At 47.9% G+C, this 14581-nt stretch overlaps 1 protein-coding gene across 2 annotated transcripts in view; it reads right to left on the bottom strand.

Annotated features, from left to right (window-relative positions):
• SKAP2 (src kinase associated phosphoprotein 2) overlaps nt 1-14214 on the bottom strand; it is a 158165-nt gene extending 143951 nt beyond the window's left edge. For both annotated transcript variants that reach the window (XM_045006748.1, XM_045006749.1), the window contains exon 1: nt 13768-14214. In XM_045006748.1, coding sequence (XP_044862683.1) covers nt 13768-13816 — 49 coding nt within the window. In that variant the 5' untranslated portion in view covers nt 13817-14214. The remainder of the gene's footprint in view (nt 1-13767) is intronic.
• Nucleotides 14215-14581: the final 367 nt, after the last annotated feature.

The raw sequence follows: 14581 nt of genomic DNA, 5'->3' as shown, positions 1-14581 counted from the left end.
AGGGCCGGTGCAAGGAAGTTTTGCACCCTAGGCGAAACTTCCACCTTGCACCCCCCACCCAGCTAACCCCGCCCCCCCCACGGCAGCTAACTCAGCCCCCCCACCCGGGGAGCCCCCCCCCTCGCAGCAGCTACACCCCCCTGACCGCGACAGCTAACCCCTCTCCCCTCCGTCCCCCCACGGCAGCTAACCCCACCCGGGGAGACTCTCCCCCGTCCCCCCATGGCAGCTAACCCTGCCTGGGGAGACTCCCCCCCCACCCCAGCAGCTAACCCTGCCTGGGGAGACTCCCCCCCGTCCCCCCGTGGCAGCTAACCCTGCCTGGGGAGACTCCCCCCCCCAACCCCCACACTGCAGCTAATCCTGCCTGGGGAGCCTGCCCCAGCTCACATCGGCTCCGCCTCCTCCACTGAGCACGCCGGCGCTGCTCTAATTCTCCTCCCCGCCCAGGCTTGCGGCGCTGATTGGAGGAGACTTAGAGCTGGGCTGTGTGCTCAGCGGAGGAGGCAGAGTGGAGGTAAGCTGGGGTGGGGAGCTGTTCCCCTGTGCGCCCCCCCCCGTTACTGCGGGCAGCCCTCCTCGTGCGCCCCCCCACCCAGCTCACCTCCACTCCACCTCCTCGCCTGAGGGGACTTTTAGGCGCCCCCAACCACTAGGCGCCCTAGGCGGCCGCCTAGTTTGCCTAAATGGTTGCACCGGCCCTGCTGAGCAACAAACATCACTTATGGCTAGGGTTGCCAGGAGTCCAGTTTTCGACAGGAAAGTCCAGTCGAAAGGGGACCTGTTCAGTGTCCAGTCAGATGTACGGAGCAGACACTAAAAGTCTAGTTACTATAGGTGGGTGGAAGGCACCGGGTCATTAGCCAGGGCTGCCTCCTACCTCCTCTCGTGGGAGCCGATCTTGGAAGGTAGGGAGGGTGAGAGGAAGGAGCGATGGGGGAGGGGAAGAGCAATGAGCAATTGGGGTGGGACCTCGAGGGAAGAGGTGAGCCGGGACGGGGCCTCGGGGAATAGGCAGGGCAGGGGGAAGTCCAGTGCTACTGTTGTAGTGTCCAGTTTTCAGAAATTAGAAAATTGGCAACCCTACTTATGGCTTAGGATATGCAGTGTACCCAAACTGTGTTGGAGACCAATGTCTGTACTGTGGATATAATGCATCCTGTTTGAACGAACTTTGAATGTGAAAGCAGAGATGAAAATAAAGCTTGCAACCTCCAAATACTATAGAAGCAATGCAGAAATGGATGTACCATCTATTCTATTGTGAGATTTCGCAAAAAGTCAATGAAATTGTGATAAATCTGTTGTTTAGTGAAAACAGCAGTGACATGGAAGAGAGATCCTTCCCAATGGGAATATAGATCTCTCCCTCCTGTGGGCTTTCAAGGTAAGCTAAGATACCACAGTAGATACTATTCACCTACATCATTGTTCACCTTCTTATGCACAGAAGAAAAATTAAGTTGCATTTAGAAGAGCTTCAGAAGAGAAAAGAACAGGAGTACTTGTGGCACCTTAGAGACTAACAAATTTATTTCAGCATAAGCTTTCGTGGGTTACAGCTCACTTCTTCGGAAGAGAGTCAACTCAAACCATATTTTGGCACAACATCCTATAGTTTCTAACAAATACAAGTCTTCCTTAGTATTGCTGTTAATATTTGCGGACAGAGCTGGCAAACAAATGCTCTATCAAGTGCAAAACAAAAATTCCAACTCTCTCTACTAGGATGCTAAGGCAGAAATCTTACGCATGCTAAATTTCAATGCCAGTATCACACTATAGCATATTAAAAAAATTAACGCATACTCAGACCTTTCAGCTGCCCATGATTACAACCAGTGTTGTAACCGTGTTGGTTTCAGTATATTAGAGAGACAAGGTGGGTAAGGTAATATCTTTTATTGGACCAAATTCTGTTGATGAGAGAGACAAGCTTTCAAGCTAACATAGAGCTCTTTTTCAGGCCTGGGAAATGTACTCAGTGTCACAGCTAAATACAAGGTGGAACAGATTGTTTAGTAAAGTACTGTTATGAGTTAACTACTTATGCTAAACAATCTGTTCCACCTTGTATTTCACTCAGACACTCTGAGTACATTCCCCAGACCAGAAGAAGAGCTCTGTGTAAGATCAAAAGCTTGTCTCTCTCACCAAGAGAAGTTGGTCCAATAAAAGGTATTACCTCACCCTCCTTGTCTCTCTCATTATGTAGAATGTTCTGCATTTTGGTCAAATCTTCCTTTGTTGCACAGCTCCACAAAGGCAGGCAATGTGATGCAGACACACAAGAGATAGAGTCCCCTGCAGAACACCTGTGTAGCCTAGAGTAAAGTGCTCTGGGCTGGGATCCAGGAAGCCCTGAAATCTAAGCTCATCTCTTCTAGTCACTGTTGTTTGTATTTCTATGCACTTCATAGTCTTTATTACTGAACAAGGCTTCATACCCCTACATTTAGGAGGGAAGCAAGTATCATTCTCCCCAGAGGCCATTCAACACAATCTGCCACCATAGGCAAAGCTCCAGCCCCTCTCCTCACAGGCCTAGGCAGCACATTAGGGCCAGCTAGCCAGAGCACCCTCTGATTCCCCCATTCCATAATAAACCTAACGGAGATGTTTTGCTCGAAATCATTTGTGTTGGAACTGGGAATAGAAGTCAGATCTCTAAGATGACAGATGCAAGTCTCACTCACTTCACCATATTGCCTCTTGGACTGAATGAGCCAGTGCTTGTAACTGCTACTCTAACCACTAGTTCATTCTCCCTTCCCAAGGGCAGGAATAGATTCCTGAAATCCTGACCACCAACATTCTACTGTTGTGAGGAAAACAGCTATGTAATCCAGTGATAAAGTATGCACCATATCCCTCAAAAATCTGGTCCACTCAAAGGATATCTTTAACTCAAACATTAGAGGTGGGGTGACTAGGTGTCTGGTTTTCAACTGGAGCACCCAGTCGAAAAGGGACCCTGGTGGCTCTGGTCAGCACCGCCGACTAGACCATTAAAAGTCTGGTTGGCGGTGCTGTGGAACTAAGGCAGGCTAGTCCCTACCTATACTGGCTCCACGCTGCGCCCCGGAAGCAGCCAGCAGGTCTGGCTGCTAGGTGGGGGGGCCACGGCTTTGTGCGCTGCCCGGCCCCGAGCACCGGCACCACATTCCCCTTGGCCAGGAACCACAGCCAATGGGAGCTGTGGGGATGGTGACTGTAGGAGAGAGCAGCGCGCGGAGCCACCCTGCTGCACCTCTGCCTAGGGGCCGGACCTGCTGGCCACTTCCAGGGCAAAGCGCAGAGCCAGGACCAGCAGGAAGCATTCTGCACCGCTGACCGGGAACCGCCGGAGGTAAGCCCGCACCCCAACCCCGAGCCCCAACCCCCTGCCCCAGCCCTGAGCCCCCCCAACCCAGAGCCACCTCCTGCACCCCAAGCCCCTCAGCCCCACCCCAGAGCCTGCATCCCCAGATGAAGCCCTACCCCCCCTGCACCCCAACCACAGGCCAGAGCCCCCTCCCACACCTTGAACCCTGTGCCCCATCCCCCAGGCTAGAGCTCCCCCTGCACCCCAAACACCTCATCCCTGGCTACACCCCAGAGCCCGCACCCCCAAACAGAGCACTCACCCCCTCTGCACCTCAACCCGCAGTGCCCTCCCACACCCTGAACCCCTCATCCCCAGCCCCACTCCAGAGCCCATACCCCCAGACAGACCCCTCACCCCCCTCCTGCACTCCAGCCCCCGCCCAGTGAAAGCAAGTGAGAGTGGGGGAGAGCAAGCCAACTAGGAAGGGGGAATGTAGTGAGTGGGGGACAGGGCCTCGGGGAAGGGGCGAGGCTACAGTGTTTGTTTTTGTGCAATTAGAAAGTTGGCAACCCTAATTAGAGGTGTGTAGTGAGAATCTGAAGGTTCTGGATTCAAACCCTGCTGCAGACACATGTGGGAGTTCCTTGTGGATGTACCTGAAGGCATTTCTGTTTATCCATCTTTCTTTTTAAAACAACCAGTTTAATTCAAAACAGTGAGAACGCCTATTAAAACAGGTTTTATAGTAAAACAATTATAATTTGTCAGTTACAGTGAGACATGGAGCAAAACATAGCTGTTGGCCTTTTCAGTCATTATTCTCACACATTTTGATTGGTTCTATCACACACTGACAGACTAGAGGGCAAGAAGTATGCACATGCTACATAATCCATATTTCTGCAGCAAAAAGAGCCAGAGTTCCTCTGCTGACAGTTTATATTTAGCACTATAATTACAAAGATGAATAGACATGGAGAAACTATTCCACACCAAAGTTATCTAAAAAAAGTTAACATACAAGCCCTGAAATAATGTTAATAACAGTGTTTGTTTTGCTACTGTTTATATTTAATTATCTTAACCTTGTCTGAAGTACTCTAGAGAAAAATTATTTTCATGCTGAAATGAATGGTAGATGCAGAACTGAAAGATCTGATAAGATCTGATTAACAAATTGCTGTCAAAAAAAGACAAACTGATAGAAAAAAAAAGACAGAGGACTAAAATATGGTACTAACTCATAGGTAATTAATCAAATGGTTTATTTAGTTTAAAATTTGATTTCCATTAGGTATAACCAATCACAATTTTAACAGACATTATTATTTTGTTTATATTTTACATCTATTCTTTGTGTAGAAATGTTTAAGTCAGAGTTATTTTGGTTTGCAATTATCAATATAAACATACAGCAAGGACTTGGGCATCACAATATTTCAGTGTATCTACACAGACAACTTTGGGAATTTTCCAGATTCTGGTGGCAGAAAACAAACAGAAGGCCCAATCTCTCAGAACCTCATTCTAGTGAGTGGTCAATGTCTTATGCTTTATGAGGACAACAGGACTATTCTTGTGCATGAAGGCTACTCACATAAGGCTTTTCAGGATTCAGCTAAGAAAACTATACAAAAGGGAAAATATAAAAATTTACAAACAACAAAAAATGGCCATCTGAACATGCTTCTGCAGCCTAGCTTTCAGCTCTGCAATGATACAGCATTTTATCAATCATTCCAAACCCAATGTAGCTGTTTGCATTGCATATTACTAAATAGAGTAAATATCTGCTGTACCTGAAGTAAGCATATTATAGGAAATATACTGTGGAAGTATGACCAGCTTCAAATGGACAGCCACAGTATCTCTTAGCAGTACTAGGTCTACTTTTAGGAAGCAATTAACCAAGCTGACTTCAGAATTTGCAAAGAAATCTACTGATAAATTGTCTTTAGACCTATTCCCTATCAGGCAATAACCTCTGTAGCTGCCTGTCCATTTGTGCTATAAATCACAATCTGCAATGCATGCAACCTTAGCTCTTTTCCATCAAAAGGAAGACCACTGGATGGTTTGGAAAATTTCTTCCCAGAGTTTGCTAAATAAATATTGGATCACATTGAACATGCTACTTGTCATGTTTTGATTTACATTTGTATTTCTACAGCTACAAAATATCTGTTATAAAAGAAAAACGAAGACAGACTTGCAACTGTAAGACAGCTAGCCGAAAACAGTGCATTGGTATAGGCTGACAAGTATTTAGACCTTTCTTTTGCCACAAAGAATCTTTTATGGGCAGTCCAGTTGTATCTTAAAACTACCATAAGCAAGACCATCTTTCTATATTACTACCAACAAAAAATGAATTTATTGATAAAATAAACAATCAGCAATTCCCTTCAATGATTTACAGAGCAAAAGTACACCTAGATTGCTCAGATCCTCAACTGAAATCAAACACCTAGGACATTTCAGATAAATTACGTTCAGGACAAAGTTCTAATCTCACCATACGGGGATTGGAACATTTTCTTCTCCACACCTCGCACCGGTTAGAGATGACTGAAGCACACTAATACAAATCAAGAGCAGTTTACAACATGATTCCAAATGAGCTACAGTAAACAATCTTAAGGATTAACCTAAGATTTACACGATATGCCACATTATACTGCATCTATTGTGGTTTGTTGACATATGATTAGAAAAGAAACGTAAACTTAGTCAGATGATAAAGATGGTTTGTCTTTTTCAATTAACGTGGAGTGTGAGTAATGAGTGTATAAAAAATAGTCTATGCCATTTTTATCACTCATATGACACTTATTCTCAAATTTATGGCAGACACAATTTGAACAATGTTTCAAGTCACTGGAGGCTATTTCTACCTCACTGTTTCCAGTCCCACTCCAGTACTATTTAAATACATATTAACAGCTGCAGACACCTTCAAAACAACTTCTGGATTAAGCAGAAGCCAAAGTTTATGGAATGTGAATCAAAGAGTTATGAGAAAATAAAATCTCTTTCCACTAATATGGGGTCAACGATGAAGCAAATGTCATTCTTTATGCAAAATGTATTATAAAGTCCCATCATGCTTCCAATGAGGACCATGACCCTAAATTATAAGGAATCTGGTAGCAAGTTCTATATTTCAGTTGCCTAACAGTTTTCATTAGGAAACATTTGACTATTTTAGGGATGTTTTAACACCTCCATCGTTTGCATATGTCTTTTGACATTAATCAGGAAGAAAAAGTCTCGGTGCTAGAGAAATGCCTTTTCTTTCATCTCAGGGAATTCTGTTAAAATTTAGCTGAAAAATAAATGTTTAAAAACTGTAATTTCCTTTCTGCATAGTTTGCATAGTCAGCACGATTTTGGCAACATAGCAAAATAATAGTTGAACATGAATATTCCAGTCTAAGACCAGGTCCACATTGCCACAGAAACAGCAGCACCAGCTGATACTGCACTGGGAACCCCAGGAGCGGACAACTTCCCCAAGAGAGGGAAGAAGAGATGGCCTGCTGGGCTCCCCTCAACAAATCCTGCCCCCAGTGGCCCATCCCTCTTCTGGGGGCACCACCTAGGCACAAAGATTTCCCCCCACCTCCCAGAGTGAAGAAGGAAGGGGAGAGAGAGAGCACTAGACTGGGCCCTGCCTCCCCTTATGGACACAGAGCATGGCCCCACCCACCCATATCTGCCCCTGTGAGGGCACCACATAGGTAAAGAGCTCACCACCACCACCACATACACACACAGGATAAAGAAGAGAGAAAGACGTTTGGACTGGGCTCCCCCCGGCCACCTCCTGCAACAAGCACATTGCCACAGTGGCCCTTCCTCCTACTTCACAGAAACAGCTTTCTCCTGCTTCCAACCCATGTATAATCATTCCTGTAGCTCACGCTGTGCTTCAGTGCTGAAGGTTCAGTGTTAAACCCTACCAATAATACATGATGGCACAGGTCGTACAGTTGCTCACAATAGAATTTTTTTAAATCTTTTTCCACTGAAAAAAGAGAAAGTTATTTAGGTTGCAAAGCCAAGCATTCAAAAGTTAGGAAATAAAGTTGCCCATGCAACTTAATTCATTCCCCTTGTGTGTATGCATTATGACAATCTTTAATTACATAATTATGTACTGTTTTTCCAAGGGACCCCTGACTTATTGAGTGTACAGGATGAATGTACACTGTACAATTCAATCAGGGTTATGAAGTGAATGAGAAAGTTTGTAGGATCCTCTTTCTTTGTTGCAGAAGTTGGAAGAAGTGTGTAGAAAATGAGGCTAGAGACGACTGGGGAGGGGGAAAGAATGGTCCCGTGGTTAAAGCAAATGAACGCCAGTCAGGAGAACTCAGTTCTATGCTGGCTCTGCAATAGGAACTCTATGTGCTGTTTTGCAATTTATACAGCCTGAACTGTTCATAAGTAGTCAGTCCCTAATTGTGTTTCTCTCACCTGGGGTCTGATATACAGAAGTGCTAAGCAGTCACAACTGCAACTGACGTCAATGGAAGTACCTCTCTGACAGTAAGGCAGCTTGATCTGGAGAAACAAATACATGGTTTGGAGACAGAGGGTCTTGCATTCGAACCCTGGCTCTCTACTGATTTAGTGTGTGGCCTCAGACATGTTTCTTTCTCAGTTTCCCCATGTGTAAAATGGAGATGATACAGAGATGAATTCATCAGTATTTGTGAGCCACTTAAATACAACATTAATAAGCACCACAGAAAAGGCCAAGACGAAATGAATAATGCATTGCAGACTTTGGATGATGTGCAGTAAATAAGGTAGGAGTTACTAATTTAATGAAGATAAAAATACTGAACAGCTGCCTCTTCTCTCAAGTACTGCCTAGGCAGTGTAGAGAATGAGGCTAGTGTCCTGTGGAAAAAAAAAAATTAGTGCATGATCATATAATTAAAGACAGTACCATAAAGCAGTGCTTCTCAAAGCCAGTCCGCTGCTTGTTCAGGGAAAGCCCCTGGCAGTCCGGGCCAGTTTGTTTACCTGCCACGTCCGCAGGTTGACCAACTGCAGCTCCCACTGGCCGCGGTTCGCCACTCCAGGCCAATGGGGGCTGCGGGAAGGGTGGCCAGCACATCCCTTGGCCCACGCCGCTTCCCGCAGCCCCCATTGGCCTGGAGCGGCAAACCACAGCCAGTGGGAGCCGCGATCTGCCGAACCTGCGGACGTGGCAAGTAAACAAACCGGCCCAGACGACCAGGGGCTTTCCCTGAACAAGCAGCAGACCGACTTTGAGAAGCACTGCCATAAAGCACACAATCGGGTGTATGAGGGGGTGAATAGAGATGGCTTGTGCCATCTCAGCACTGGTATTTCCTAATTTTCAAAGTGCTTAACTATCGACTTTGCAACTTAAATAACTTTTAACACAGCTTTTTTGTATATGACCTGTATGAAGTATTTGTTGGTGTGGCGGAGCATGCTTGCCCTGCACTGGTACTGCCAGGGTTAATGCCACCCTTTGGGCCAAGGAGGTCATGTTCCAGCTGGAGACCAGATATAAAAGGGAGCAGACCAGCTCATTCAGGGTGGACTGCTGAGGAGGGTGGATGTATGTGGTGAGCTCCAGACTGGGAAATGCTGAGGCCCTGGGTGCTGAAACCCAGGTGAACGCCCAAGCTCCTGCAGATGCCCAAGGAGTAATGGAGCTGCTGAGAGCCACTCAGGCTGAAGAGCCCAAAGAACTTGGAGATGCTGGGACGACTGCACGAGCGACAGAGTAGGAAGTAGCACAGTGCACTAGTCATTGTGTTGGGTGGTGTCAGTGTGTTTTGGATGGAGTCCCCTGCTGACCCAGTAGTGAGCACACTTGCCACTGCCAGGTCCCTGACCTGGGACCTGGTGGAGCAGGGAGGGCCTGGGTCCCCCTACCTGGCTGCCACCCACTCCCAGGTGGTGGCCAACTCCCCTGGCTGGCCACTAGGCCACACAGCCCTGAGAGAGGGCAGTCATATTGACTTACCCTAGGCCACACTGTACCAAAACAAAGGTGATTGCCAAGATTCAGCTGTGGGGAAATAACCCTCACCCTGACCCAAAAGGGGATGGATGTGCTTGCCCTGTGACAGCTGGATTGTTAAATAAGCTATCCTATTTTCTAGAAAAAATGTACAGTAGTGATGTTTTCAACTGAATAGCACAGATGCCCTCAAGGCTTTTTATCCCCACCCCAATTCAAAAGGACAGACATGTCTGTAAGGGTTAACTAGACAATATCTGTTATTACTCACCCCTTTCTCTCCCAGAATTCTTAAGTATCCTGTCTAACCTACAGAACAGTCTCTCAACTCTATACATGTTTTATTATGCTCAAAAAGAGCTAGGAGAGCAACAAGTGTTAAATATGCTTTTCCCTCAAGTACTCTGATAAACCAAAGTGTGAACTGGGGTTGGTGTATTAAACTGTAAATATGACTTCCACTGTAACTTAAAGATGTCGATATTCTTGTTGTAGTAAATTTTAAAAAACTATTTTAAGAAAAGTTTAAAAACACACCACTTCTTCATTAAACTTGTTTACTGAAGATAGTACTTGTAAAGAGTACAGCTTCACTTCACCCTAGAAGAACTGTAACCCAAGGGTATTTTACAGACTAAATAGGTATTTATCGATAGTCAACTTTGCATTTCACAGTCACTGTAATCAATGAGACCCTCCATGTACAGCTGTCCCCCAGCCTGTACATGAAAGGCCTCAGCTGCCACTGCAGCACTACCTCATTGAGCCTTATAGAGGCCTTTTCGAGCAGTCTGTGCTGGGGGAGAGTGGATACTAAATAAGATGGGAGGTGGGGAAGGATCCACATTATTAGAAGAAATAATACTTACTCAGACTATTTAATCTGCATAGATCCCCTTAGAGATCTCATGGGCAGCCATGTCAAGCACAGTTCCCAGCAGCGCTTCACCAGGGTGGAAGCTACAGGGTGCCAGAGGCAAAGAACTTCCATGAGGTCTCCTGCAGAACGCTAGAACCTTGTGGATCCCTAAAAATTTGCCAGGTTTGGAGTCTGCAGCCTATTCCTTTGGGATGGGGGGGGAATCACAAACCTGCTCCTGATATTACAACGTAATTACATAGAGATTTCCTTCCTCCAGAGGATTTTACTGCAGAAGGAGTTCTAGGCCAACATTTTTTACAAATGTTAATTACACTCAGACACCACATAGCCTTAACCTTTCTGAGTCTACTTTGCAAACCTGCCTCCTTAAAATTAAGCATCTAAATAAGTAGCCTTATTTTAAGAGGTACTGAACTAAAACTAAGTTTAGTGGGAGATGTAAGTACTGTCCCTGTGAAATTCAGGCCATTTCTTCAGATGCCCACGTGTGGCTTTAAGTGCCTAGCTTTAGGCACCAGAATTTGAAGAATGCGGTCTAAGTGTCTTCTCCAAGGTCACGTGGAAGTCTGTGGCACAACCAGGAACAGAAGCCAAGTTTTCCAGTGCTTTAACCACTCATACTGAAGTAGATTTTGCAGCAGTCTATCACACACTTTTTCCAAAACAAAATAAAAAATCCTGAGTTTTGAGATGTATAACTTACCCCAAATCAGTAACAATAAGCTATTTAGTGCTGCAAAAAAAGGGAAATCAAGTGCACTAGTGTAAATCTTACGCATAACAAAATAAAGCATGCCTCAAACTACTTTCTTTAAATTTTAGATGTTTTAAAGCCTCTTTTATGTATACAATTGCTGGTCACTTTTGTGGTGAGAAAGTATTCTTTAGTAGTCAATCACACTTCATCATGTCTATATAAATATAAACACCTGCATAGCCACACCATAATCTCTCTCACATTTTATTGAAACAATATGTGATGCACCAACACAGTAACATTTAAATTAAGCCAGGTGATCTAGGACTATATTGTTTTCCCCTGAACTAATACATTTTTCTGTTTTATTGGTTTTGGGACAAGTAAACTGTCAAAAGGGATCTCTAGACCAGAGGTGGGGAACCTTTTTTCTATCAGGCCCACTGACCCACAGAAAAAACAGTCATAGGCCACACACAGCCCTGGGGGGTTGTGGAGGCTTGGGGCTTCCCCTAGGCTGTGGGATGGGACCAGAGATAAGGGGTTCAGGGTGCGGGATGGGGCTCTGGGCTGGGGCAGGGGTGTGGGAAGGGGTGATGGCTCCAGCTCGGGGTGCAGGCTCCGGGGTGGGGCTGGGGATGAGGGATTTGGGGTGCAGGAGGGGGATCGGGGCTATGGCCAAGAGGCTTGGCATGCAGGAGGAGGCTCAGACCTGGGCAGGGGATTGGGGTGCCGGCTCCGGAAGGGAGTTTGGATGCGAGAGAACGCTTAGGGCTTGGACAGGGGGGTGGGGCTGCAGGGTCTGGGAGGGAGTTAGGGTGCTGGAGGGGGTTCTGACCCAGAGCAGGGGGTTGGGATGCAGGTGGGAGTGTGTGGAGGGAATTAGGGTGCAGGAAGAGGTTCGGACCTGGAGCAGTCGGTTGGGGGTCTGGGCTCCAGCTGGGCAGCGCTTACCTTGGTGGCTCCCGGTCAGTGGCGTAGTGGGGCTAAGGCAGGCTCCCTGCCTGCCGGGGCTCTGCTGCTCCCAGTAGCAGGTGCCATGTCTGGCCCCTAGACGGAGAGGCCAGGGGGCTCTGCATGGTGCATGCTTCCCACACTTGCAGGAGCTACCACCGCAGCGCCTATTGGCTGCAGTTCCTGGGCAATGGGAGCTTCAGAGCTGGCGATGGGGTTGGGGGCAGTGCGCAGAACTTCCCTTATCGCCCCTGCTCCTAGGGGCTGCAGGGACGTGCTGGTAGCGTCCGGGAGCTGCGCAGAGCTGACCGGACTTTTAACGGCCTAGCTTCCCCCTGCAACGCAGCAAGATGGTGCTTGCAGCTCCAGCACCATGGGGGGGGGGGACAGCCGCTGAAGCTTGGGGCTTCTGGGCCACGGCACGGAGGCTTGCCGCGAGCCGTGAAATGAAGCAGTGGGCCAGATCTGGCCTCCAGGCCGTAGGTTCCCCACCTCTGCTCTAGACCAACTATGTTCCTCAAAGATTTGGATGAGGTGCCTTTCAACTCACTGGTTAGGATTCAGCCGGGGTCAGTAGTGACCAAATGTTGGTCACATGATGGCCGTTTTACTATCCATTCATTCCAATATAAGCCCTCAATTGGTGGACAGGTTTTTACATCACCAATGGTATCCTTAGCAAGACAAGGAGGGTGATGTAACATCTTCTATTGGACCGACTTCTGTTGGCAACAAAGGGCAAGTCTAACATACAGCGCTACAATGCAGCTGCGCAACTACAGTGCATCTGGTGAGCACTCTCTCATTGGCAAAATTACTTCACCTCGGCAAGAATCATAAGCTATATCAGTGGGAGAGACTCTCCTACCGTCATAACACGGTATGGACAGCACAAAATTTGTGTGGCTCAGGGGGAGGTTAACCCCCCGAGGAACATCTATGATTCTATGAAGTCAGAGTAACTTAAGTGGTAGGGCAGACCTGCCCAAAGAGGAGCTTTCACAGATCTGTTCAGGTCCTGGGACCAACACAGCTACAACACTGTTAGTAACCTTGTCAGTTTCAGCAAAGAGGCCAGGCATCAAAACTGGCATGAAGACTGAAGAAAAGTCTCACCCCTAATTTCACTCTCCAAAATAAGTGAAAGCACATTACTGAGCAGTTGCAGGAAAGTGTGCAGAGACACATGCATGTACCTGTTAGTTGAATATTATTTGTAAATATAATCTAAGCAAATAATATGTAAAAATAGAACCTCATAATATGTAGATAGAGTATATATTGCGTGTGAGAGACCAAGGAAGTAAGAAGCAGGCCTGTCCTTCCTCATTTCAAATATACTGAAATAGAAAGCAGATAGGTTTTGGGTTTTTTTAAGAGCATAATCAAAGTCTAAGTAAATAGAGCCTGCGGTGGGGACTTTAAATACAGAAAAAATAATGGGGAAGGAAAAGATTCTAAAACTGCACAAATTAAGAGTTGCCTCTTCACCATTAAATGAGAAGCTACTTTCAGAAACAGTACGAGCCCGTACAATAAAGATTTTTTTTAAATCTTACAAATACAAAAACCATTCTTTGGCATCACAGATTCTTACCACCCAGCCACCTGCACCACTACTCTCCACCCAGTTCTTTACTGTCCCCTTCCAATCACCAACACTCACCCCTGCTACAAGCGCTACACTGAAAGTGTGTGGTGAGAACCAAGTACAGAAACGAATCAATCCATCTAATAAATGCAAAATAACCCACCATTCCCTGAGGTGCAGCTGCCACCCTCCCTGCCCGCGCCCTACCTCCCCTCCCCTCCTTCCCACGCCAGACCCCCATGCCTGCTCCCCTACCCCAGCCCCCCCCCTCCATACTCCTTCTCAGACGCCCCCCCCAGCCCCTGGGAGCCCCCTCCCGGGTTACCTGCCAGGAGGCTGACGACGTCCTCGGGCAGGGCGGGTGGGCTGCGCATGCTGAGGGGGGAGGGCAGGGGGCAGCTGCCGGGCTCGGACCCAGGAGGGAGGAAGTGACAGCCCCGCCCCCGGGCTCAGCAGGGGGAAGTCATTGAAACCTCAGGAGCAAGAGGAGGCGGAGCTACTCGCTACTCTCCTCTTCCCCTCCCCTCCGCGTCAGTCCGGCCGCGCATGCGCCTCTGCCTCGGTCAGGCTCAGGGTTGTGGTGTTACAGCCGCTGCTAGGCTCCCGCCGCTTAGCACAGCCCCAAGTGGAGCCGGCGTGGTCCCTATCACGTGACCACAACTCCCTCCATTTTTAATGTGGGCATGACGTTCAAAGAGGCCTGAGCGGACGAGCCGCCCCGCACCCCGCTACCTGAATCAAAGATGGCGCCCAAGCCGATTCATTGGCCTGCTGCCCGCTGGGACGGGGCTTCCCTCGCTGATTGGTTCGTTGTTTCCGCTCCCTCTCCCCGCCCCGTTCATAGCGTTGCTCAGGTCCACCGCCTTGCGTCACAGTGCCCCGCCCCGGCTGTAACGGGCGTCCCGCGAGGCCGAGTCTGAGCGCGCTCGTTTAGCCGCGCCCAGGGCAGGGGGCCGGGGCGAGAAGGATAGAAACGCGGTGGGGGAGGGGGGAGGAATGAGCGGGCAGGGGAAGAGGGAGGTGGGGGCGGGCAGGGAGAGAGGAACAGGTGCAAGGGGGGAGGCAGGTGGGGGCAGAGAGGCAGGAGCAGGGTGCAAGGGGGCGGGACAGAGACTGACCCAAATCGTAACCTACATTTC

The sequence above is a fragment of the Mauremys mutica genome, chromosome 2, assembly GCF_020497125.1.
Source record: "Mauremys mutica isolate MM-2020 ecotype Southern chromosome 2, ASM2049712v1, whole genome shotgun sequence".
NCBI lineage: Eukaryota > Metazoa > Chordata > Testudines > Geoemydidae > Mauremys > Mauremys mutica.
The sequence above is the reverse complement of the archived record's forward strand: the minus strand, read 5'-3'. Positions and strand labels throughout refer to the sequence as shown.